The sequence below is a fragment of the Rhinoraja longicauda genome, chromosome 40, assembly GCF_053455715.1.
Source record: "Rhinoraja longicauda isolate Sanriku21f chromosome 40, sRhiLon1.1, whole genome shotgun sequence".
NCBI lineage: Eukaryota > Metazoa > Chordata > Chondrichthyes > Rajiformes > Arhynchobatidae > Rhinoraja > Rhinoraja longicauda.
The window spans coordinates 3394550-3417847 of record NC_135992.1 but is presented as its reverse complement, the minus strand read 5'-3'; the positions used below and the strand labels follow the sequence as shown (position 1 = coordinate 3417847).

Genomic DNA, 23298 nt, shown 5'->3' with positions numbered 1-23298 from the left:
CGTTACGCTCCTTTGCGTACTACACTTCAGTATAGGCGATTTCAATGGAGTGGTCCATCTTTTTATTCACGAAATGCTGGAGTAACTCAGCAGGTCAGGCAGCATCTCGGGAGAGAAGGAATGGGTGACGTTTCGGGTCGAGACCCTTCGTCCATCTTGTTCCTCTAGTATCTTTGGTCTCGACCCAAAACGTCACCCATTCCTTCTCTCCAGAGATGTTGCCTGACCCGCTGAGTTACTCCAGCATTTTGTGTCTATCTTCGACTTAAACCAGCACCTGCAGTTTTTCTTCCTAATGCACTAACCTCTCTCTCCTCATCAGATATGAGTGGGCTGCTTCTGCACTGGATCCGGACCTGGCTGAGAAAGGCGGAGCGGTGATTGTTTCTATTAAATGAGTTCCTCAGGTAAGTTTTAATTTGTTTTATTTTGATATTTGGTATAAAACTATGAGCGAGCATATTCTTTCTTCGTCTTATCCAACTCCATTTGTTGCTTCAACTCACTGCTCCTCCTTCTGTCGATCTCCTCCATCTCCCGAATTTTCTGCAATGGACACACACGTTATTCGACAAGAGCTAAGTAACCCGTGAAGATTATTATCCCTTAGAGTCATAGAGTGATACAGTGTGGAAACAGGCCCTTCGGCCCAACTCGCCCACACTGGCCAACAATGTCCTAGCTACACTAGTCCCACTTGCCTGCGCTTGGTCCATATCTCTCCAAACCTGTCCTATCCATGTACCTGTCAAACTATTTCTTTAATGATGGGATAGTCCCAGCCTCAAGTACCTCCTCTGGCAGCTTGTTCCCACCACCCTCTGTGTGAAAAAGTTACCCCTCGGATTCCTATTAAATCTTTTCCCCTTCACCTTGAACCTATGTCCTCTGGTCCTCGATTCCCCTAATCTGGGTAAAAGACTGTGCATCTACCCAATCTATTTCTCTCATGATTTTATACACCTCTATAAGATCTCCCCCCCATCCTCCTACACTCCATGGAATAGAGACCCAGCCTGCTCAACCTCTCCCTATAGCTCACACCCTCTAGCCCTGGCAACATCCTCGTAAATCTTTTGACGAAACCTCACTGATTGAGGCACACTACACTGGTTAATACAATAGACAGCTGGATATTCCTGTCTGGATCATGAAATAGTTAATGGCAATAGGGACTGAATAAGAGGATGAAGAGATAAAGGAGTGAGAGAGAGAGAGAAGGTATATAGGGAATGAGAATGAGATACAAGAAACTGCAGATGCTGGAATCCTGACCAAAACACAAAATGCCGGAGGAACTCAGCCGGCCTGGCAGCATCTGCGGAAGGAATGGACAAGAGATGTTTCAGGTCGGGAACCTTCTTCAGACTTGGAATGAGAAGGGTCCACTGGGAACGAAGAGTGAGAGATAGAGGGGTCCACTGGGAACGAAGAGTGAGAGATAGAGGGGTCCACTGGGAACGAAGAGTGAGAGATAGAGGGGTCCACTGGGAACGAAGAGTGAGAGATAGAGGGGTCCACTGGGAACGAAGGGGTCCACTGGGAACAAAGAGGGCTCCCCTGACATCAGTCTGAAGAAAGGTCTCGACCCGAAACGTCACCCACTACTTCTCTCCCGAGATGCTGCCTGATCCGCTGAGTTACTCCAGCATTTTGTGTCTACCTACTGTATGTATGATGTTGGCCAGTGAAGATACAGCCCATTTATTCAGGTTAAAGCTTAACTTGTATAGCTCCGATGTGGATTGTCTCTTAATGGGTTTTATGAGATACTGCATGCAATGAGGATTAACATCGACTGTGGAGCATGCCATGCAGCTAGGAGGAGTATAAGAAAATAACTGCAGATGCTGGTACAAATCGAATGTATTTATTCACAAAATGCTGGAGTAACTCAGCAGGTCAGGCAGCATCTCAGGAGAGAAGGAATGGGTGATGTTTCGGGTCGAGACCCTTCTTCAGACTGATGTCAGGGGGGCAGGACAAAGGAAGGATATAGGTGGAGACAGGAAGATAGAGGGAGATCTGGGAAGGGGGAGGGGAAGAGAGGGACAGAGGAACTATCTAAAATTGGAGAAGTCAATGTTCATACTGCTGGGCTGCAAGCTGCCCAAACGAAATATGAGGTGCTGTTCCTCTAATTTCCGGTGGGCCTCACTATGGCACTGGAGGAGGCCCCTGCAGCTAGGAGGAAATCAGTTCTGAGTCCGTGCAAGAGTACTGCACTGCCCTGCTGATCTGGAATGGGGTAGTGACCTGACGTGCACAAATACAATTGCAGCTCCGGCCCAGTGATCAAATGGGGGACTTGATCAGCATCGAGAGCCCGGCTGCAATACCGAGTCATGCTCCCTTTACTCTGTCCCTTCAACTGTTCCCAGGGCAGTGTGCTGGCATAGAGAGGAGAGACCAAACTGGACTCCCAGCCTCTTCCCCCAGCAAATGCTTGACCTGATGCTCAACTTTCCAGGTCTTCAAACTGGATTTGCTTGATGCACAAGAACGCAATGCTGGCATGTGAGTCATAGAGTCATAGAATCTTACAGCGTGGAAACAGGCTCTTCAGCCCCATTTGTCCACACCAGCCAGCGTGCTACACTAATCCCACCTGCCTGCAATTGGCCCATACCCCTCTAAACCTGTCCTATCCATGTACTGTCTAACTGTTCTTAAACATTGCGATAGTACCTGTCACAACTATTTCCTCCATACACCAACCACCCTTTGTGTGAAAAGGTTACCCCTCAAGTTCCTATTAAATCTTTCCCCCCTCACCTTAATATTATAGATACATAGATACATAGAAAATAGGTGCAGGAGTAGGCCATTCGGCCCCTCGAGCCAGCACCGCCATTCAATGTGATCATGGCTATGTCCTCTGGTGCTCGACTCCCCCACTCTGGGCAAGCTACTCTATGCGTCCACCTGATCTATTCCTTTGATGATTTTGAACACCTCTATAAATCACCCCTCATCCTCCTGCACTCCAAGGAATAGAGTCCTAACCTGCTCCCAATAGCTCAGGCCCTCGAGTCCTGGCAACATCCTTGTCAATCTTCTGCGACTTCACTTAAATTCGACTGAAGATCTGAATCTTGTGTTGACTCACCAAGATCTGGGTACAAGCAAACCACTCTTACATGTAGCCTGCCAGGAGGCAGGTAATGACCTCGTGCCATCTACCCCCATGTCCTGCAGTCACGTCACCATCCTAGTTAAGGCAATGTGAACAATGTCTGCATTTCTCCTTCAATGGAGAAATGTAGCTCTGTAGATGGGTCCTCAGTTACTCATCTGTGTCTCCATGAACTTCGGTCAAGCCTTCCAGAGGAGGAGGAGGAGGAGGAGGTCTTCATTAAAAAGTCAAGAGGACCTTTTTAAGACTTTACAGACTTTAGACACACAGGGCAAAAACAGGCCCTTCGGCCAATCGAGTCGGCACCAACCAGCGATCATCCCGGACGTCAACACTATCCAACCCATTAGGGACAATTTGCAACTTTTTTACTGAAGCCAATTAACCTACAATCTTGCAGAAACCAGAGCACCCGGAGAAAAACCACATGATCACAGAGAGAACGTACAAACTCCATACAGACAGCACCTGCAGTCAGAATGGAAGCCGGATCTCTGGCGCTGTAAGGCAGCAGCTCTACCGCTGTGCCCCAGTGCTGCCCTAACTGACCTGATGGGGAGTATTTTGGGGAGTAAGTCCCATGATGGTGATGGGAGTAGGTCCAACTCTGTCACGATCTGACTGTACACTCCTTGGTCTATCCAGGAACCAAACCCAACACTGGATTCACTCATGGTTGTACCTATGTTGAAGGAGCCTGCAAGTGCACTAGATGTTTGAGATGGCTGCTTGCTCCACTATGTCCAGCCCAACAGTACCTGGGAAATCTCGGTGTGAATGATTCCGCGGAAATCCTTCCCCCGACCAAAGGACTCCATCTGCTGCAGGAACTGCCGTCTCTCTTCAATCTCACTGCACACTGAGCAGGAAGGAAGAGAAGGACAAGAATGGTAACAGCCACCCCATCCCCGATAACACGTGGCAACCCTCAGTACATTCTCACCTCCATCTCAGATATTGTACATCCCCGGACCCACAATTATCCCCTCCATCACCACACACCCAGAAACTACCACCCCAATGTTTCATCCACAGGCATTACCCCAAGCCATGATCCCCATCCACCCTGACCACCCCATGCACAAGGCCCACCCACCCTGGCCACCCCATGTACAGTGCCCACCCACCCACCCTGACCCCCCCATGTACAGTGCCCACCCACCCACCCTGACCACCCCATGCACAAGGCCCACCCACCCTGGCCACCCCATGTACAGTGCCCACCCACCCACCCTGGCCACCCCATGTACAGTGCCCACCCACCTTGTCCACCCCATGTACAGTCCGACGCTGCATTCGCTGTAAGGCCGCGACTCTACCGCTGTGCCACCGTAGTGTGTGGGTTTCCCCTGGGTGCTCCAGTTTCTTCTAACCTGAGCACCCGAATGTGACCCACGCCGTCACATGGAGAAGATGTAAACTCCACACAGGCAACGTCCGAGGTCAGGATGGAACCCGGATCTCTGGAGCTGTGAGGCCGCAGCTCTACCAGCCGCGCCAACAGATGTACTTACACTCATCAAACCGGTCAGGTGCTGGTTTCTCTTCCTCCTCCTCTTCGGGTTTTTGTTTCTTGTCTGGCAACGGACCGTCCGTCCCCGTTGCCATGATATTTTGCAGCCGTTGCTTTTCTCTCTCCAAGTTTCCTGAAGTGCAACCACACATTTTCATGGTGAACAAGTGAGAGAATGAGCACAGGGAGGAGGTATCATTAGTACGTTTGCAAATAACTTGAAAATTGACGGTGTTATTATTGGTAGTCAGGAGGATATTGATCAGCCTACGAGAAGATATAGATCACTTGGTATATCGGACAGAGTAACGGCAGATGGAATCTAACCCTGATAAGGTGGACACAAAAAGCTGGAGTAACTCAGCGGGTCAGGCAGCATCTCGGGAGAGAAGGAATGGGTGACGTTTTGTGTCAAGACCCTTCTTCAGAGTGATGGTAGACACAAAATGCTGGAGTAACTCAGCGGGTCAGGCAGCATCTCAGGAGAGAAGGAATGGGTGACGTTTTGGGTCAAGACCCTTCTTCGGAGTGACGGTAGACACAAAATGCTGGAGTAACTCAGCGGGTCAGGCAGCATCTCGGGAGAGAAGGGATAGGTGACATTTCGGGTCGAGACCCTTCTTCCTTAACCCTGATAAGTGTGAGGTAATGACATTTGGCAAGCCTATTATGGGTAGGTCCTATACAGTGAATGATAAGGCCACAGGAGGTATCGAGAAACGGTGGGACCTCAGTGTACATTGCCAAGCAACGGTGTGGTGAAGAATGTATAGTGGCATGGAGCTGCACACAATCATGAGAGGAATAGATCATGTAAATGCAGAGTCTTTTGCCCACAGTAGGGGAAATCAAGAACCAGAGGACATAGGAATAAGGTGAGGAAGGAAAATCTTAATAGGAACCTGTGGGGTAACCTTTTTTTACATAAAGGATGGTAGATGAATGTATGGAACGAGCTGCCAGAGGAGGTGTAAGAAAATAACTGCAGATGCTGGTACAAATTGAAGGTATTTATTTCACAAAATGCTGGAGTAACTCAGCAGGTCAGACAGAATCTCAGGAGAGAAGGAATGGGTGACGTTTCGGGTCGAGACCCTTCTTCAGTCTGAAGAAGGGTCTCGACCCGAAACATCACCCATTCCTTCTCTCCTGAGATGCTGCCTGACCTGCCAGAGGAGGAAGTTGAGGCAAGTACTATCACAATGTTGAAGAAACTTTTAGACAGTTACATGCATAGGATAGGTTTAGAGGGGTATGGGCCAAACGCAGGAAGGTGGGACGAGTGCAGGGGGTGTGGGCAAATTGGGCCAAAGGCCTCTTTCCACACTGTATCACTATGACTATGAGGCACATGAGAAATTTGCCTTTAAAAGTCGAGGTACAGAATATGAGAGCTGGGGATAATGGTACAACTTCATAAAATAATCACATCTGGTGTAGTGCAAACATTTTTGGTTGCTGTGCGAGAGGAAGGATGTGATTGAACTGGCAGAGAGAATGGCAGAGGAGACTGGTCAGGATGTTGCATTTCTGATTTGAGGAGAGAATGGATAGATAAGATATATTTGTATCATGGAAGCGCTGGGTAATTACCATTTTCTCTCAGAGAGAGTACAACTACTTATCCTTGGTATTAGTGTAGCTGAGCTGCTCACCTCAGCAGCCTGGAGACCACCAAAGACCAGAAATACAACTGAAGCAGCCACATATATTGTGGCTACAAAGGTGGGTCAGGAGGTAACCACAAAATGCTGGAGTAACTCAGTGGGTCAGGCAGCATCTCGGGAGAGAAGGAATGGGTGACCATTTCCTTGAGCATTGTCCCCTTTGATCTCTCGTTTTCACACCTTACCCTTTCATATCTCCATGTCTACCACTCCCCTGACTCTCAGTCTGAAGAAGGGTCTCGACCCAAAATGTCTAGACTGGGGATTTCCGGGACCGCTGGGGATAGAATGTTTCCTTGACAAGGATTGTAACTTAGTTGTTTTAGAATATTTGTTTTACTTGTATTATGGTGGTGGGTTTGTTTGTATTGTTTCCTATTGTTTAGTTTAGTATTGTACATATTATTGTAATAATTGAATAAATCTATTTTTGGTTAAAAAAAAGATAAGACACAAAATGCTGGAGTAACTCAGCGGTTCAGGCAGCATCTCTGGAGAGAAGGAATGGGTGACATTTTGGGTTGAGACCCTTCTTCAGACTGAGAGTCAGGGGAGTGGTAGACATAGAGATATGGAAGGGTAAGGTGTGAAAATGAAAACTTTTGATAAGGTCCCTCGTTCAAAGCATTTTGATAAATTCATCTCTGTGAAACTGCCAACAAATTTAGGACTAAGCTCAGAAATGAGCTGCACAGCAGAAGATATCAGAATGTAGAGGCAGCAAAGACGAAGGTCCCCTCAGCTAGCAATGATCCAAGGCAGTGGAGGCCAGTTCTCTGAATGCATTCAAGAGAGAGCTAGATAGCGCTCTTAAGGATAGCGGAGTCAGGGGGTATGGGGAGAAGGCAGGAACGGGGTACTGATTGAGAATGATCAGCCATGATCACATTGAATGGTGGTGCTGGCTCGAAGGGCCGAATGGCCTACTCCTGCACCTATTGTCTATTGTCTAAGGGTCATGACCCGAAACATCACCCATTCCTTCTCTCCAGAGATGCTGCCTGTCCGGCTGGGTTACTCCAGCATTTTGTGTCTACCTACAAACCTATACAAACCTATTGGCGTGTGGGAGTAAATCGGAGCAGCTAGAGATGACCCACACGGTCACAGGGAGACATCACCTGAATGTCTGACGCTGTAATGCCACAACTCTACCACCGCATCACGGTGCCACCCCCTTTCCTTGAGGGATTTGTTTTTAAAAATATTTCAAAATAGACTTTATTCAGATAATAAATATATACAATACATGAATCATGCAAAATAATTCATCCAACCTTCTCGGAGGCTATACACACATTCAATACAGTTTCCCCAAACCACAATTCTACCCCCCACCCTTGCCACTCATGTGGCCCACCTGCGTGGAATCCCTTCCCTTATTTGGAGGGGCGTCTCCACCACACCCCATGTCCAGCAGAGGAAGGACCCTAGACTGTGGCCCTCCCCCACAGAGCCTTGGCTTGGCTGCACTGAGCTTCAGTGCTCCCTTAGCACGTACTCCTGAGCAATAAGTTAGTTTGGAAACAAACTTGATTGTTTAATAGGTTGCTGCTACGTTTGCTACCTTGAGTGTATCTGATCACCTACTTGTTGGTCGAGGCCGAAATTGTTCCCGCTGGTACGCATCACCAGCGCGGCAGCTTTCTGCAGGGCGGAGTTGAGGCTTGGAGGGGAGCTGGACTCGGAGAGGGGGGGCTGGTGGCAGTGGAGTGGGGTCTGAAACCTGGCTAGAAGCGGGATTGCAACTCACAGGCAAAGAATCACCCTCTGTAAATAAAACAGAAATAGGAAGACAATAAACACAGTCTAGCATTTAGCAAGACTTTCAACAAATAAGAGGACAGATTAAAACAGCACAGGAGACCATTTGGCCCGTCGTTCCTCCACCTATAATGGTGAAACAGCTATTTTGTCAGATTTATCTGCTTGTCCTCAAAGCCTAACAATTTTCTCTCCTCATATAATTTCATACAGCATAGGACCATACTGCACAGTAACAGGCTCCTCGGCCCACGATGCTTGTGCCGAACAATTCATTATGTAGATTAACAATTACAACAATAACCTGTGTAGAAGTAGTTCTCATCTAATGCTCTATATTCAATTAACTAAATATGCATCTTCTGGTTTGTTACCCTTCCTACTTGGAAATAGTTGCTGATTATTCTCCTGAAACCTTTCAAGATCTTGAATGTCCTCATAACTTTCTCTAATCTGAGGGGTATCAACTTGGTTTCCCAATGTTCTCTACTTATCGTTTACCCTAGTTATCATTTCAGAAAACCTTTATATTCTCAGTAATCCTTGCCATTCTTCCTAATGTACTGGGACCAGCTCGGTGCTGGGACCGCAGCTATTTACAATATACATTAATGACTTGGATGAAGGGATTAAAAGTACCATTAGCAAATTTACAGATGATACAAAGCTGGGTGGTAGTAAGAACTGTGAGGAAAATGCTATGAGGTTGCAGGGTGACTTGGACAGGTTGTGTGAGTGGGCGGATGCATGGCAGATGCAGTTTAATTTGGATAAGTGTGAGGTTATCCACTTTGGTGGTAAGAATAGGAAGGCAGAGTATTATCTGAATGGTGTCAAGTTAGGAACAGGGGACGTACAATGAGATCTGGGTGTCCTAGTGCATCAGTCACTGAAAGGAAGCATGCAGGTACAGCAGGCAGTGAAGAAAGCCAATGGCATGTTGGCCTTCATAACAAGAGGAGTTGAGTATAGGAGCAAAGAGGTCCTTCTGCAGTTGAACAGGGCCCTAGTGAGACCGCACCTGGAGTACTGTGTGCAGTTTTGGTCTAACAAATTTGAGGAAGGATATTCTTGCTATTGAGGACATGCAGCGTAGGTTTACTAGGTTAATTCCCGGCATGGCGGGACTGTCATATGTTGAAAGACTGGAGCGGCTAGGCTTGTATACACTGGAATTTAGAAGGAGTAGAAGGGATCTTATCGAAACATAAGATTATTAAGGGGTTGGACACGTTAGAGGCAGGAAACATGTTCCCAATGTTGGGGGAGTCCAGAACCAGGGGCCACAGTTTAAGAATAAGGGGTAGGCCATTTAGAACGGAGATGAGGAAAAAAAAATTCAGTCAGAGAGTTATAAATCTGTGGAATTCTCTGCCTCAGAAGGCAGTGGAGGTCAATTCTCTGAATGCATTCGAGAGAGAGCTAGATAGAGTTAAGGATAGCGGAGTCAGTGGGTATGGGGAGAAGGCAGGAACGGGGTACTGATTGAGAATGATCAGCCATGATCACATTGAATGGTGGTGCTGGCTCGAAGTGCCGAATGGCCTCCTCCTGCACCTATTGTCTATTGTCTAAAAAGCGCCGTGGTGGCATGGAGTTGCAGCGGTAGAGTTGAGATTAATGTCACTGGCAAACTGTAATTCTATACTCAAGCCTAGATCAATAATATACCTCCATAAGAGCTTGAATTCTGACTACTGGGGGCATTCTTTGAAGCACTTCCCTCTGGAAGGCAACTCCGGTCTGTCAAAGCAGCCACAGCCAGACATAAAAACAGCTTTTTCCCACGAGCAGTAGTTCTACTCAACAAACAAAGTCTGTAGTCTTTTTTTTGCTCTGGTTTATTTTCACCCACATGTTTAGACCGTAATGGTGTATCCTTATTGTTTTGATGTGGTTATGCTTTATTCATAATTGTTAACTGTATGTTTGTGTTGTCATTTGTGAGTGGAGCACCATGGCACATTTCTTGTATGTGCACATACTTGGCCAATAAACTTATTCATTAATTCATTCCATTGTATCCTTCCTTTCTGCCTGTAAACAAAACGAATCCACCTGCTACCACTGCCCCTTTAATAAATGGCTTCAATGTCGCTGATGTCTGCAAAAAGCAGAAATGAGCAAAGCTCCACATCTAGGGATCAAACACATTACTTCCATCTACCTTCACTGTTCAAACAACTCAATCAATTACTCAAACATGATCTGCCTCTATGAAATCATGGATGGTGGTGCAGCGGTAGAGTTGCTGGCCTTACAGCACCAGAGCCCAGCTGCGATCCTGACCACTGGTGCTGTCTGTACGGAGTTTGTACCTTCTCCCTGTGACCCCAAAGGGCCCGATTTTCGCACTGTATCTCTAAAGTCTAAAGTGAAGTACTCTACTGTTTGTTGCCTGTGTGCCATTGGTTAAGGTTGCACTCTGATGTAGGGTTGCCAACTGTCCCGTATTAGCCGGGACATCCCGTATTTTGGGCTAAATTGGTTTGTCCCGTACGGGACCGCCCTTGTCCCATATTAGTAGGGTTGCCAACTTCCTCACTCCCAAATACGGGACAAGGTGACGTCACCGCCCCGCGCCCCATGTGACCTCACCCAGCCATGTGCTGCGCCATTGGTGGAGCGGGAGCACGTGGCCGCTGGCTGGGTGAGGTCACGTGGGGCGCGGGGTGGTGACATCACCTTGTCCCGTATTTGGGAGTGAGGAAGTTGGCAACCCTATCCTGATGCCACATGCCCTGATCCTTGTTATGGGTCTAATATACTGTACTTTACTGAAGGAATTTCTGTGTCAACTCTGTAACTTCCCATAGACTCATACAAACTTCAACTTGTGAAGATCGAGTCTAAACACAGAAACAAACAAACTCAAAGGCCAATCTGGCATGAAGAAGGCAAAGCGAAGAATGAAACTGCTTTACCACTTTGCATGTTGAGTCACCATCAAATATTTCTGGAGGATAGATTTAACAAAGAATGAAGCTCCATTTAGACAATAGACAATAGACAATAGACAATAGGTGCAGGAGTAGGCCATTCAGCCCTTCGAGCCAGCACCGCCATTCAATGCGATCATGGCTGATCACTATCAATCAGTACCCCGTTCCTGCCTTCTCCCCATACCCCCTCACTCCGCTATCCTTAAGAGCTCTATCCAGCTCTCTCTTGAAAGCATCCAACGAACTGGCCTCCACTGCCTTCTGAGGCAGAGAATTCCACACCTTCACCACCCTCTGACTGAAATAGTTCTTCCTCATCTCCGTTCTAAATGGCCTACCCCTTATTCTCAAACTGTGGCCCCTTGTTCTGGACTCCCCCAACATTGGGAACATGTTATCTGCCTCTAATGTGTCCAATCCCCTAATTATCTTATATGTTTCAATAAGATCCCCCCTCATCCTTCTAAATTCCAGTGTATACAAGCCCAATCGCTCCAGCCTTTCAACATACGACAGTCCCGCCATTCCGGGAATTAATCTAGTGAACCTACGCTGCACGCCCTCCATAGCAAGAATATCCTTCCTCAAATTTGGAGACCAAAACTGCACACAGTACTCCAGGTGCGGTCTCACCAGGGCCCGGTACAACTGTAGAAGGACCTCTTTGCTCCTATACTCAACTCCTCTTGTTACGAAGGCCAACATTCCATTGGCTTTCTTCACTGCCTGCTGAACCTGCATGCTTCCTTTCATTGACTGATGCACTAGGACACCCAGATCTCGTTGAACTCCCCCTCCTCCTAACTTGACACCATTCAGATAATAATCTGCCTTTCTATTCTTACTTCCAAAGTGAATAACCTCACACTTATCTACATTAAACTGCATCTGCCATGTATCCGCCCACTCACACAACCTGTCCAGGTCACCCTGCAGCCTTATTGCATCTTCCTCACAATTCACACTACCCCCCAACTTAGTATCATCTGCAAATTTGCTAATGGTACTTTTAATCCCTTCGTCTAAGTCATTAATGTATATCGTAAATAGCTGGGGTCCCAGCACCGAACCTTGCGGTACCCCACTGGTCACTGCCTGCCATTCCGAAAGGGACCCATTTATCCCCACTCTTTGCTTTCTGTCTGTTAACCAATTTTCTATCCATGTCAGTACCCTACCCCCAATACCATGTGCCCTAATTTTGCCCACTAATCTCCTATGTGGGACCTTGTCGAAGGCTTTCTGAAAGTCGAGGTACACCACATCCACTGACTCTCCCTTGTCAATTTTCCTAGTTACATCCTCAAAAAATTCCAGTAGATTTGTCAAGCATGATTTCCCCTTCGTAAATCCATGCTGACTCGGAACGATCCCGTTACTGCTATCCAAATGCTCAGCAATTTCGTCTTTTATAATTGACTCCAGCATTTTCCCCACCACTGATGTCAGACTAACTGGTCTATAATTACCCGTTTTCTCTCTCCCTCCTTTCTTAAAAAGTGGGATAACATTTGCTATTCTCCAATCCACAGGAACTGATCCTGAATCTATAGAACATTGAAAAATGATCTCCAATGCTTCCACTATTTCTAGAGCCACCTCCTTAAGTACTCTGGGATGCAGACCATCAGGCCCTGGGGATTTATCAGCCTTCAGTCCCATCAGTCTACCCAAAACCATTTCCTGCCCAATGTGGATTTCCTTCAGTTCCTCCATCACCCTAGGTTCTCCAACCCTTTTACCCATCTACTGAAGAAGGGTCTCGACCCGAAACGTCACCCATTCCCTCTCTCCCGAGATGCTGCCTGACCCGTTGAGTTACTCCAGCATTTTGTGTCTACCTCCATTTACCCTTTTCCATTAAACATGGTCAGGGTAAGTCGATCGTAGCTGAGAAACAGAGTGGACCGTTCTGCATGCTGTTCCAAAAAACACTCCCAGGGCAGGTACAACATGAGAATGTGTTTTCTGCTACATACAAAGTGAGAAGCAAGAGTGAATATACTGACCCTGGAGCCTCCTGTTAAGCTGCCTCTGTTGGAACATATTCAGTTTGGATTCATGCATCATCTCTGCAAGAAGACAGGTGAGAAGAGTCAGGCACTAAGAGCAGAAATCCTGGAACAGCAGTAGAAGGTGGGCACAATATGTCTGTAGAACACCTTCGCTCAGTCCACCTGAACCTACCTGATCTCCTGGTTGCTAAACACTTTTAATTCTCCTTCCCATTCCCACACAGACCTTTCTGTCCAAGGTCTCCTCCATTGTCAGAGTGAGGCTAAACGCAAATTGGAGGAACAGCATCTCATATGAGCAGCTTACAGCCCAGTGGTATGAAAATTGCTGTTTCTTTTTTTTTGTTTTGTGTTGGTTTGTGGTTGTGTAATTGCTTATTTTATTGCTCTTACTGTTGGACTGTGGGTGACAAAATCTCGTCCAAAAGACTTGTTTTTTGGATGACAATAAAGGTCATTCTGATTTCTCTAACTTCAGGTAGCCCCGGCATTCTGTCTCTCTCTATCCCTCCCCCACCCAATTCGCACCAGCTTCTCATTTTCATTCCACAAACAGCTTACATGGCCTGTTTCCTGTATCATCGTTACTGTTTCGCATATCTTTAATTCATTGTTCTTTATCCCCAGTGTTGCAGTGCTAATTTTTTAGGTGTCGGAGCTGTCACTGGCGCCAGAGCAGCCGCTGTTAAATTCCCCGCTAGTTAAAATTCCCTGCTGTTTATTTTTAATTTTTTTTACAGAGGTGCCAGAGCGGCGCTCCAGTGAGCTCTGGCAACACTGCTCCCCTGTTTATCTCTCTACATCATTGTCTATATATCTCATTTCCCTTACCCCTAACCAGTCTGAAGAAGGGTCTCGACCCGAAACGTCACCCATTCCTTCTCTCTAGAGATGTTGCCTGACTCGCTGACTTACTCCAGCCTTTTCTGTCTATGTCTGTAGGCAGCTAGTCTGTTTATTTGTGTTGTCCTCTCTGTCTGTGGCTTCACTGGAACCCATTCTCTGTTTCCTCTTTCCATTTATATATATATAACTCTCTCTGTTACCCTGGCTCATAGAAACATAGAAACATAGAGTAGGCCATTCGGCCCTTCGAGCCTGCACCGCCATTCAATATGATCATGGCTGATCATCCAGCTCAGTAACCTGTACCTGCCTTCTCTCCATACCCCCTGATCCCTTTAGCAAAAAGGGCCACATCTAACTCCCTCTTAAATATAGCCAATGAACTGGCCTCAACTACCTTCTGTGGCAGAGAATTCCACAGACTCACCACTCTCTGTGTGAAGAAATGTTTTCTCATCTCGGTCCTAAAAGACTTCCCCCTTATCCTTAAGCTGTGACCCCTGGTTCTGGACTCCCCCAACATCGGGAACAATCTTCCCGCATCTAGCCTCTCCAACCCCTTAAGAATTTTATATGTTTCTATAAGATCCTCAGTACCACTCTTTCTGTGCATGTTTCACAAAGGTAGAATCAAAACAACATTGCCTGTTCTACTTCGTTTCAAAAGTAGCTGTGCTTGATGCCATGGCCCTATATGTCTATGACCCTGTAAAGTTCCTCAACCACTTGTCGCACTCCTGCTTAAAATTAGTAGGAAGGAACTGCAGATGCTGGTTTATACCGTTGATAGACACAAAGCTAGACACTAGGCTTGTATACACTGGAATTTAGAAGGATGAGAGGGGATCTTATCGAAACATATAAGATTATTAAGGGGTTGGACACGTTAGAGGCAGGAAACATGTTCCCATGTTGGGGGAGTCCAGAACCAGGGGCCACAGTTTAAGAATAAGGGGTAGGCCATTTAGAACGGAGATGAGGAAAAACTTTTTCAGTCAGAGAGTTGTAAATCTGTGGAATTCACTGCCTCAGAAGGCAGTGGAAGCCAATTCGCTGAATGCATTCAAGAGAGAGTTAGATAGAGCTCTTAAGGATAGCGGAGTCAGGGGGTATGGGGAGAAGGCAGGAACGGGGTACTGATTGAGAATGATCAGCCATGATCACATTGAATGGTGGTGCTGGCTCGAAGGGCCGAATGGCCTACTCCTGCACCTATTATCTATTATCTATCTTTGGAATACAAAGTGACGGAAACTATGCTATACCCACATGAAGGTCAAATGTGATAACTTTTGATTACCATTGTCAGCTCTACAAATTACTTTAGGGTGAGTCTGTTGGCTTTACAGTGGCTCCAGTGCAGATTCACCGGAATGATACAAATATGGAAAATATTATAAAGTTAGGCTGTGTAGTCTATATTTGTTTTTTTATTGAATGCAGAAAAAAAAGAGGCAGTCTAATTGGCAAGTCTACAATGATAGGGCATATCCTCAGAATTCAAAGGTAGACACAAAATGCTGAAGTAACTCAGTGGGCCAGGCAGCATCTTGGGAGAGAAGGAATGGGTGATGTTTCTGGTCAAGATCCTTCTTCAGACTGAAGAAGGGTCTCGACCCGAAACGTCACCCATTCCTTCTCTCTCGAGATGCTGCCTGACCCGCTGAGTCACTCCAACATTTTGTGTCTACCTTCGATTTAAACCAGCATCTGCAGTTCTTTCCTCCTCAGAATTCAAACTAAGTTGTTCAAGTGATGTGGGAAAATCTGGAGCTGTTTCTGCTATTAAAATCTGTTGACGTTAGTTGAGAAAATCACATTGTTTGTGAAGTAAGGGTGTGGGCTGCCCAGATCTGCAATGGTTCAGTCTCCTCCAGCTGTTCCATGGTCAGTGCTTCTCTCTTTCTCCGCTCCCGTTTGCTTAAATCTGTTTAGTTACACACCTCCTCCTCACCCTCATTGACTGTCTCTCATCCTTCGTCACCCCTCCTGTCACTCTTTCCGTCTTTCATAAACCTCTCCTTATTCAATACAATCCAATATATCCTTATTGTCATTGTACAGGAGTACAACGAGATTGGGAATGCGCCTCCCATACGATGCAATAAATTAATTCGCTAAATTTATACAACCCAGTGAAACAAAATTAGAAACAGTTTTAAAACAGTATAAAGTTCACGTAGGTCTGTGCCGGTTCACTGTGCGATGTGACCATCCGGCTCAGCAGGACCGGTTCATGGCAGCTATGGCCCCGGTCCACTCGTCCCTTCCTACCCAAACCACCCCAATTCCGGGCACTTTCCCCTGCAACCGCACGAGATGCAACACCTGTCCCTTTACCTCCCCCCTCAACTCCATCCAAGGACCCAAACAGTCTTTCCAGGTGAAACAAAGGTTCACCTGCACCTCCTCCAACCTCATCTATTGCATCCGCTGCTCTAGATGTCAACTTATTTACATCGGCGAAACCAAGTGCAGGCTCGGCGATCGCTTCGCTGAACACCTGCGCTCGGTCCGCATTAACCAAACTGATCTCCCGGTGGCCGAGCACTTCAACTACCCCTCCCATTCCCAGTCTGACCTTTCTGTCATGGGCCTCCTCCAGTGCCATAGTGAGGCCCACCGCAAATTGGAGGAACAGCACCTCATATTTCGCCTGGGCAGTTTGCAGCCCAGTGGTATGAACATCGACTTCTCCAACTTTAGATAGTTCCTCTGTCCCTCTCTTTCCCTCCCCCTTCCCAGATCTCCCTCTATCTTCCTGTCTCCACCTATATCCTTCCTTTGTCCCGCCCCCCTGACATCAGTCTGAAGAAGGGTCTCGACCCGAAACGTCACCCATTCCTTCTCTCCTGAGATGCTGCCTGACCCGCTGAGTTACTCCAGCATTGTGTGAATAAATCGCCCTGGGGATGAAGCTGTTCCTGAGTCTGGAGGTGCGGGCGTAGAAGGCCTTGTAGCGTCTGCCCGATGGTAGAAGTTCGAACAGACTGTTGCAGGGGTGTGAAGAGTCTTTGTGGATGCTGGTGGCTTTTCTGAGGCATCGTGTGTTGTAGATGCCCTCCAAGGTTGGTAGCTGTGTTCCCATGGTCCTCTGGCCTCAACCAGCCTCCTCACCCTTTGATCTGCCCCTCACTCTTACCCTTCCTCCTGCCCTCTGTCCCTCAGCTCCCCCCCTCCTCATGCCCAACATCTCTCAGCCTGCCCCATATCCCTCCTCATCCCTCATCCACTCTGTCCCTCATCTCTCGGTCCCTCACCCCCACTCTCCTCCACTTGCCCCTCTCCTCTCTCCTCACCCACCCCTGCCACCTCGTCCCCCAATTCTTCACCTCCCCCTCACCCCTCCTCCTCCCTCCCTCCCTCTCTCACCCCTCTTCCCTCTCCCCTTCCCTCCCTCCATCCCTCCCTCTCTCCCCCCCTCTCTCCTCCTCCCTCCCTCCCTCTCTCACCCCTCTTCCCTCTCCCCTTCCCTCCCTCCATCCCTCCCCCCTCTTCCCTCCCCCTCTCCCTCCCTCCCCCCTCCCTCTCTCACCTCTCTTCCCTCCCTCCATCCCTCCCTCTCTCCCCCCCTCTCTCCTCCTCCCTCCCTCCGTCTCTCACCTCTCTCCTCCCTCCATCCCTCCCTCTCTCCCCCCCTCTCTCCTCCTCCCTCCCTCCCTCTCTCCCCCCCTCTCTCCTCCTCCCTCCCTCCCTCTCTCACCTCTCCTCCCTCTCTCCCCCCCTCTCTCCTCCTCCCTCCCTCCCTCTCTCACCTCTCTCCTCCCTCCATCCCTCCCTCTCTCCCCCCCTCTCTCCTCCCTCCATCCCTCCCTCTCTCACCCCTCTTCCCTCCCCCTCTCCCCTCTTCCCTCCCCCCTCCCTCTCTCACCCCTCAGCGCATCCACGGTCCCTCTGCTGTACCCGCCGCCGGTTTGCATCTGCTGCCGGCCGGACATGTCGCCGGTGCCACCGCTCGGCCCCTCGGCCCAGGCTGTCCTGTCCGAGGCCCGGCCCTGGCCGTTGCCGTGGCAACGCGCCGCCGCTGGCGTCACCGCGGGGGCGGGGCCAGGCGGGCGGTACCACCAGAGGCGCGGGGGGGGGGGGATTGGGTGCGGGCCGCACCAACAGCACTGCCAGTGTGGGGGTGCACAGCAGTCACTGCATCCAGTGCAAGGGGGGAGAGGGCGAAGGGGGCACCCAATCCACTGGATCTAATTGTGGGGTCAAGGCGACAACCCAACCAGTGGGTCCAGTCCAGTGCAGGATAACAGCCCATCCACTGGACCAGGACTGGGTCAGGCCAGCAGTCCATGCACTGGATCCAGTGCAGGTGGTCTGGAATAACCAGTGGCTGGGGGAAACAAATCTTCCACAATTAAAAATACCTGGGTAAACACATGAAAAGCTAATATAGGATGAGAGGGAATCTTATCGAAACATATAAGATTATTAAGGGGTTGGACACGTTAGAGGCAGGAAACATGTTCCCAATGTTGGGGGAGTCCAGAACAAGGGGCCACAGTTTAAGAATAAGAGGTAGGCCATTTAGAATGGAGATGAGGAAAAACTTTTTCAGTCAGAGAGTTGTAAATCTGTGGAACTCTCTGCCTCAGAAGACAGTGGAGGCCAATTCTCTGAATGCATTCAAGAGAGAGCTAGACAGAGCTCTTAAGGATAGCGGAGTCAGGGGGTATGGGGAGAAGGCAGGAATGGGTTACTGATTGAGAATGATCAGCCATGATCACATTGAATGGTGGTGCTGGCTCGAAAGGCCGAATGGCCTCCTCCTGCACCTATTGTCTATAGTCATAGAGTCATACAACGTGGAAACAGGCCAGTTAGCCCAACTTGCCCATGCCAATCATTTCCCAGCTACACTAGTCTCACCTGCCTGCATTTGGCCAATATCCTTCTAAACCTGTCTTATCCATGTACTAGTCAAAATGTTTCACGTGTTGCCTCAACTACCTCCTCTGGCAGCTCCTTTCATACACCCGCCACCGTTTGTGTGAAAAAGTTATCCCTCAGATTCCCATTAAATCTTTTCCCCTTAACTTTAAACATACGCCTTTGGTTCTCAATTCCCCTAAGCTGGGCAAGAGACTCTGTGCATCTACCCGATCTATTCCGCTCATGATTTTATACACCTCTGTAGGATCACCCCTCATCCTCCTGCGCTCCAAGGAATAGAGTCCCAGCCTGCTCAACCTCACCCTACAGCTCAGACCCTCGAGTCCTGGCAACATCCTCGTATATCTTCTCTGTACCCTTTCCAACTTGACAACATGTTCAGGGCTTTGGCTCCAGCTGGGAAAGGAGGATGAACTTTAAATGCTGTTATTAACACCATCCACACAGTGAGAATGTTCTTCTGTCTCATTATGTCCCATTATGTTCTATAATTCACCAGGTAATTGCGGTGCAATCTCCCTAGATCCAATATGGGGAGAAAGGGCAGTTGGGGCAATACTGAAAGCCCTAGATTCAGTGTGGTTTACTAAGGCCAGACATTGTCTCCTCCTCAAGTGTGACACAGTGGTGTTGCGGTAGAGTTGCTGCCTTAAAGCGCCAAAGACCCGGGTTCAATCAAAACTACGGGTGCTATCTGTACGGAGTTTGTACGTTCTCCCTGTGACTGCTAGCGTTTTCTCCGGGAGCTCCGGTTTCCTCCCACATTCCAAGGATTTGTAGGCTAATTGGCTTCAGTAAAATTGTAATGCTACGGTGGTTATGGGAGATTTCAACATGCAGGTAGACTGGGAAAATCAGGTTGGAAATGGACCCCAGGAAAGAGAGTTTGTAGAGTGCCTTCGAGATGGATTCTTAGAACAGCTTGTACTGGAGCCTACCAGGGAGAAGGCAATTCTGGATTTAGTGTTGTGTAATGATCCTGATCTGATAAGGGGACTAGAGGTAAAAGAGCCATTAGGAGGCAGTGATCACAACATGATAAGTTTTACTCTGCAAAGGGAAGTCAGGGACAGCATAAAAATTAAGGAGAGGAAGTATAACATAGCAAAGAAGAGTGGGAAGACAGAGGATTGGGACTCTTTTAAAGAGCAACAAAAGTTAACTAAAAAGGCAATACGAGGAGAAAAGATGAGGTACGAGGGTAAACTAGCCAATAATATAAAGGAGGATAGCAAAAGTTTTTTTAGGTACGTGAAGAGGAAAAAAATAGTCAAGGCAAATGTGGGTCCCTTGAAGACAGAAGCAGGGGAATTTATTATGGGGAACAAAGAAATGGCAGACGAGTTAAACCGTTACTTTGGATCTGTCTTCACTGAGGAAGATACACACAATCTCCCAAATGTTCTAGGGGCTGGAGAACCTAGGGTGATGGAGGAACTGAAGGAAATCCACATTAGGCAGGAAATGGTTTTGGGTAGACTGATGGGACTGAAGGCTGATAAATCCCCAGGGCCTGATGGTCTGCATCCCAGAGTACTTAAGGAGGTGGCTCTAGAAATAGTGGAAGCATTGGAGATCATTTTTCAATGTTCTCTCGATTCAGGATCAGTTCCTGTGGATTGGAGAATAGCAAATGTTATCCCACTTTTTAAGAAAGGAGGGAGAGAGAAAACGGGTAATTATAGACCAGTTAGTCTGACATCAGTGGTGGGGAAAATGCTGGAGTCAATTATAAAAGACGAAATTGCTGAGCATTTGGATAGCAGTAACGGGATCGTTCCGAGTCAGCATGGATTTACGAAGGGGAAATCATGCTTGACAAATCTACGGGAATTTTTTGAGGATGTAACTAGGAAAATTGACAAGGGAGAGTCAGTGGATGTGGTGTACCTCGACTTTCAGAAAGCCTTCGACAAGGTCCCACATAGGAGATTAGTGGGCAAAATTAGGGCACATGGTATTGGGGGTAGGGTACTGACATGGATAGAAAATTGGTTAACAGACAGAAAGCAAAGAGTGGGGATAAATGGGTCCCTTTCGGAATGGCAGGCAGTGACCAGTGGGGTACCGCAAGGTTCGGTGCTGGGACCCCAGCTATTTACGATATACATTAATGACTTAGACGAAGGGATTAAAAGTACCATTAGCAAATTTGCAGATGATACTAAGTTGGGGGGTAGTGTGAATTGTGAGGAAGATGCAATAAGGCTGCAGGGTGACCTGGACAGGTTGTGTGAGTGGGCGGATACATGGCAGATGCAGTTTAATGTAGATAAGTGTGAGGTTATTCACTTTGGAAGTAAGAATAGAAAGGCAGATTATTATCTGAATGGTGTCAAGTTAGGAGGAGGGGGAGTTCAACGAGATCTGGGTGTCCTAGTGCATCAGTCAATGAAAGGAAGCATGCAGGTTCAGCAGGCAGTGAAGAAAGCCAATGGAATGTTGGCCTTCGTAACAAGAGGAGTTGAGTATAGGAGCAAAGAGGTCCTTCTACAGTTGTACCGGGCCCTGGTGAGACCGCACCTGGAGTACTGTGTGCAGTTTTGGTCTCCAAATTTGAGGAAGGATATTCTTGCTATGGAGGGCGTGCAGCGTAGGTTCACTAGATTAATTTCCGGAATGGCGGGACTGTCGTATGTTGAAAGGCTGGAGCGATTGGGCTTGTATACACTGGAATTTAGAAGGATGAGGGGGGATCTTATTGAAACATATAAGATAATTAGGGGATTGGACACATTAGAGGCAGATAACATGTTCCCAATGTTGGGGGAGTCCAGAACAAGGGGCCACAGTTTGAGAATAAGGGGTAGGCCATTTAGAACGGAGATGAGGAAGAACTTTTTCAGTCAGAGGGTGGTGAAGGTGTGGAATTCTCTGCCTCAGAAGGCAGTGGAGGCCAGTTCGTTGGATGCTTTCAAGAGAGAGCTGGATAGAGCTCTTAAGGATAGCGGAGTGAGGGGGTATGGGGAGAAGGCAGGAACGGGGTACTGATTGATAGTGATCAGCCATGATCGCATTGAATGGCGGTGCTGGCTCGAAGGGCTGAATGGCCTACTCCTGCACCTATTGTCTATTGTCTATTGTCTATTGTAAATTGTCCCTAGTGTGTGTAGGATAGTGTTAGGGTGCAGGGAGAGCTATTTGGCGTGGACTTGGTGAACCAAAGGGCCTGTTTCCACACTGTATCTGTAAAACTAACCCACTCTAGCATTAGCAGTCTCATTGTGTGGTGTTGTGCACAATTTGATTATTCTGGTTGGCAAGCTCAGCTTCCTAGGTCCAGTGAAGGATAATGGATGGCAGATACATCCCACCTGGATTCACTGTAGTATTTAAAGGGCAGAAAGGTTACCACTTAGGTACACTGAAGGATCATATGGTTGGTGGTGAATGCAAACAATTAGTCCAATGCAGAACAAGTAACCTTACTCCCCCCCCCCCCCCCCCCCCCACTTCACCGCAAGGAAGCACATGCACCTCACCAAATCCAATGCAGGATCATAGGGAAGATGAACACAAAATGCTGGGGTAACTCAGCGGGACAGGCAGCATCTCTGGAGAAAAAGAATAGGTGACGTTTCGGGTCGAGACCCTTCTTCGGGCTGAGAGTCAGGGGAGGGGGAAACTAGAGATATGAAAAGGTTCAGAACAAATCAGAGCCGGCACCGAAGACCAAGGAAAGGTAGAGCCCACAATGGCCCATTGTTGCCATTGTGAAAGAAGTGTAAAACGAATGGATACATGGGTGAAAACAGTGGAACTAGCAGGACAACTAGGGTGGGGCAGAGAGTGAGAGTTACTTGAAATGAGAGAAATCAACATTCATACTGCTGGGTTTTAAGTTATAGGGGCAGGTATGGAACTCTCAATGACAAGTGATAGGGTAAAAGGTGGCGCAGCGGTAGAGTTGCTGCCTTACAGCTAATGCAGCGCCGGAGACCCGGGTTCGATCCCGACTACGGGTGCCGTCTGTACGGAGTTTGTACGTTCTCCCCGTGACCTGCGTGGGTTTTCTCCGAGATCTTCGGTTTCCTCCCACACTCCAAAGACGCACATGTATGTGAGTTAATAGACTTGGTAAATGTGAAAAGAAATTGTCCCTAGTGGGTGTAGGATAGTATTAGGTCGGCGTAGACCCGGTGGCAGGTGTATGGAACGAGCTGCCGGAGGAGGTAGTTGAGGCGGGTACTATCACATTTAAATAACATTTGGACAGGTACATGGATACAATATGTTTAGAGGAATATGGGCCAAACGCAGGCAGGTGGGACTAGTGTAGATGGGGCATGTTGGTCGGCATGGGTAAGTCGGGCAGAAGGGCCAGTTTCCACGCTGTATGGGTCTGACTCAATAACATGTCAACCAGTGGAGATGGAGAGAGATCAGCGGTCAGTCTAGATCCGGTGAAGTGTGATCCAATGAGAGACATTAGTTGCGAGGCAGAGCAAATAGGAAGTGTTGTACAACTGGCTCCATTGCTGTGATTTGACAGCAGTCACTGATTTCAGTTCTGGTCGATTAC

The 23298-nt window shown here is 47.9% G+C and overlaps 1 protein-coding gene across 1 annotated transcript; it reads right to left on the bottom strand.

Moving 5' to 3' along the window:
• Positions 1–420: 420 nt before the first annotated feature.
• On the bottom strand, positions 421–21999 carry c40h22orf23 (chromosome 40 C22orf23 homolog). Its single transcript, XM_078430445.1, has 7 exons — positions 21976–21999; positions 17755–17995; positions 13032–13094; positions 7907–8086; positions 4651–4782; positions 3895–3995; positions 421–546 (listed from the first exon to the last, which is right to left on the bottom strand). The coding sequence occupies exons 1-7, from the start codon at positions 21997–21999 to the stop codon at positions 448–450; spliced, it is 840 nt and encodes a 279-aa protein (XP_078286571.1). The 3' UTR covers positions 421–447.
• Between the last annotated feature and the right edge of the window lie 1299 nt (positions 22000–23298).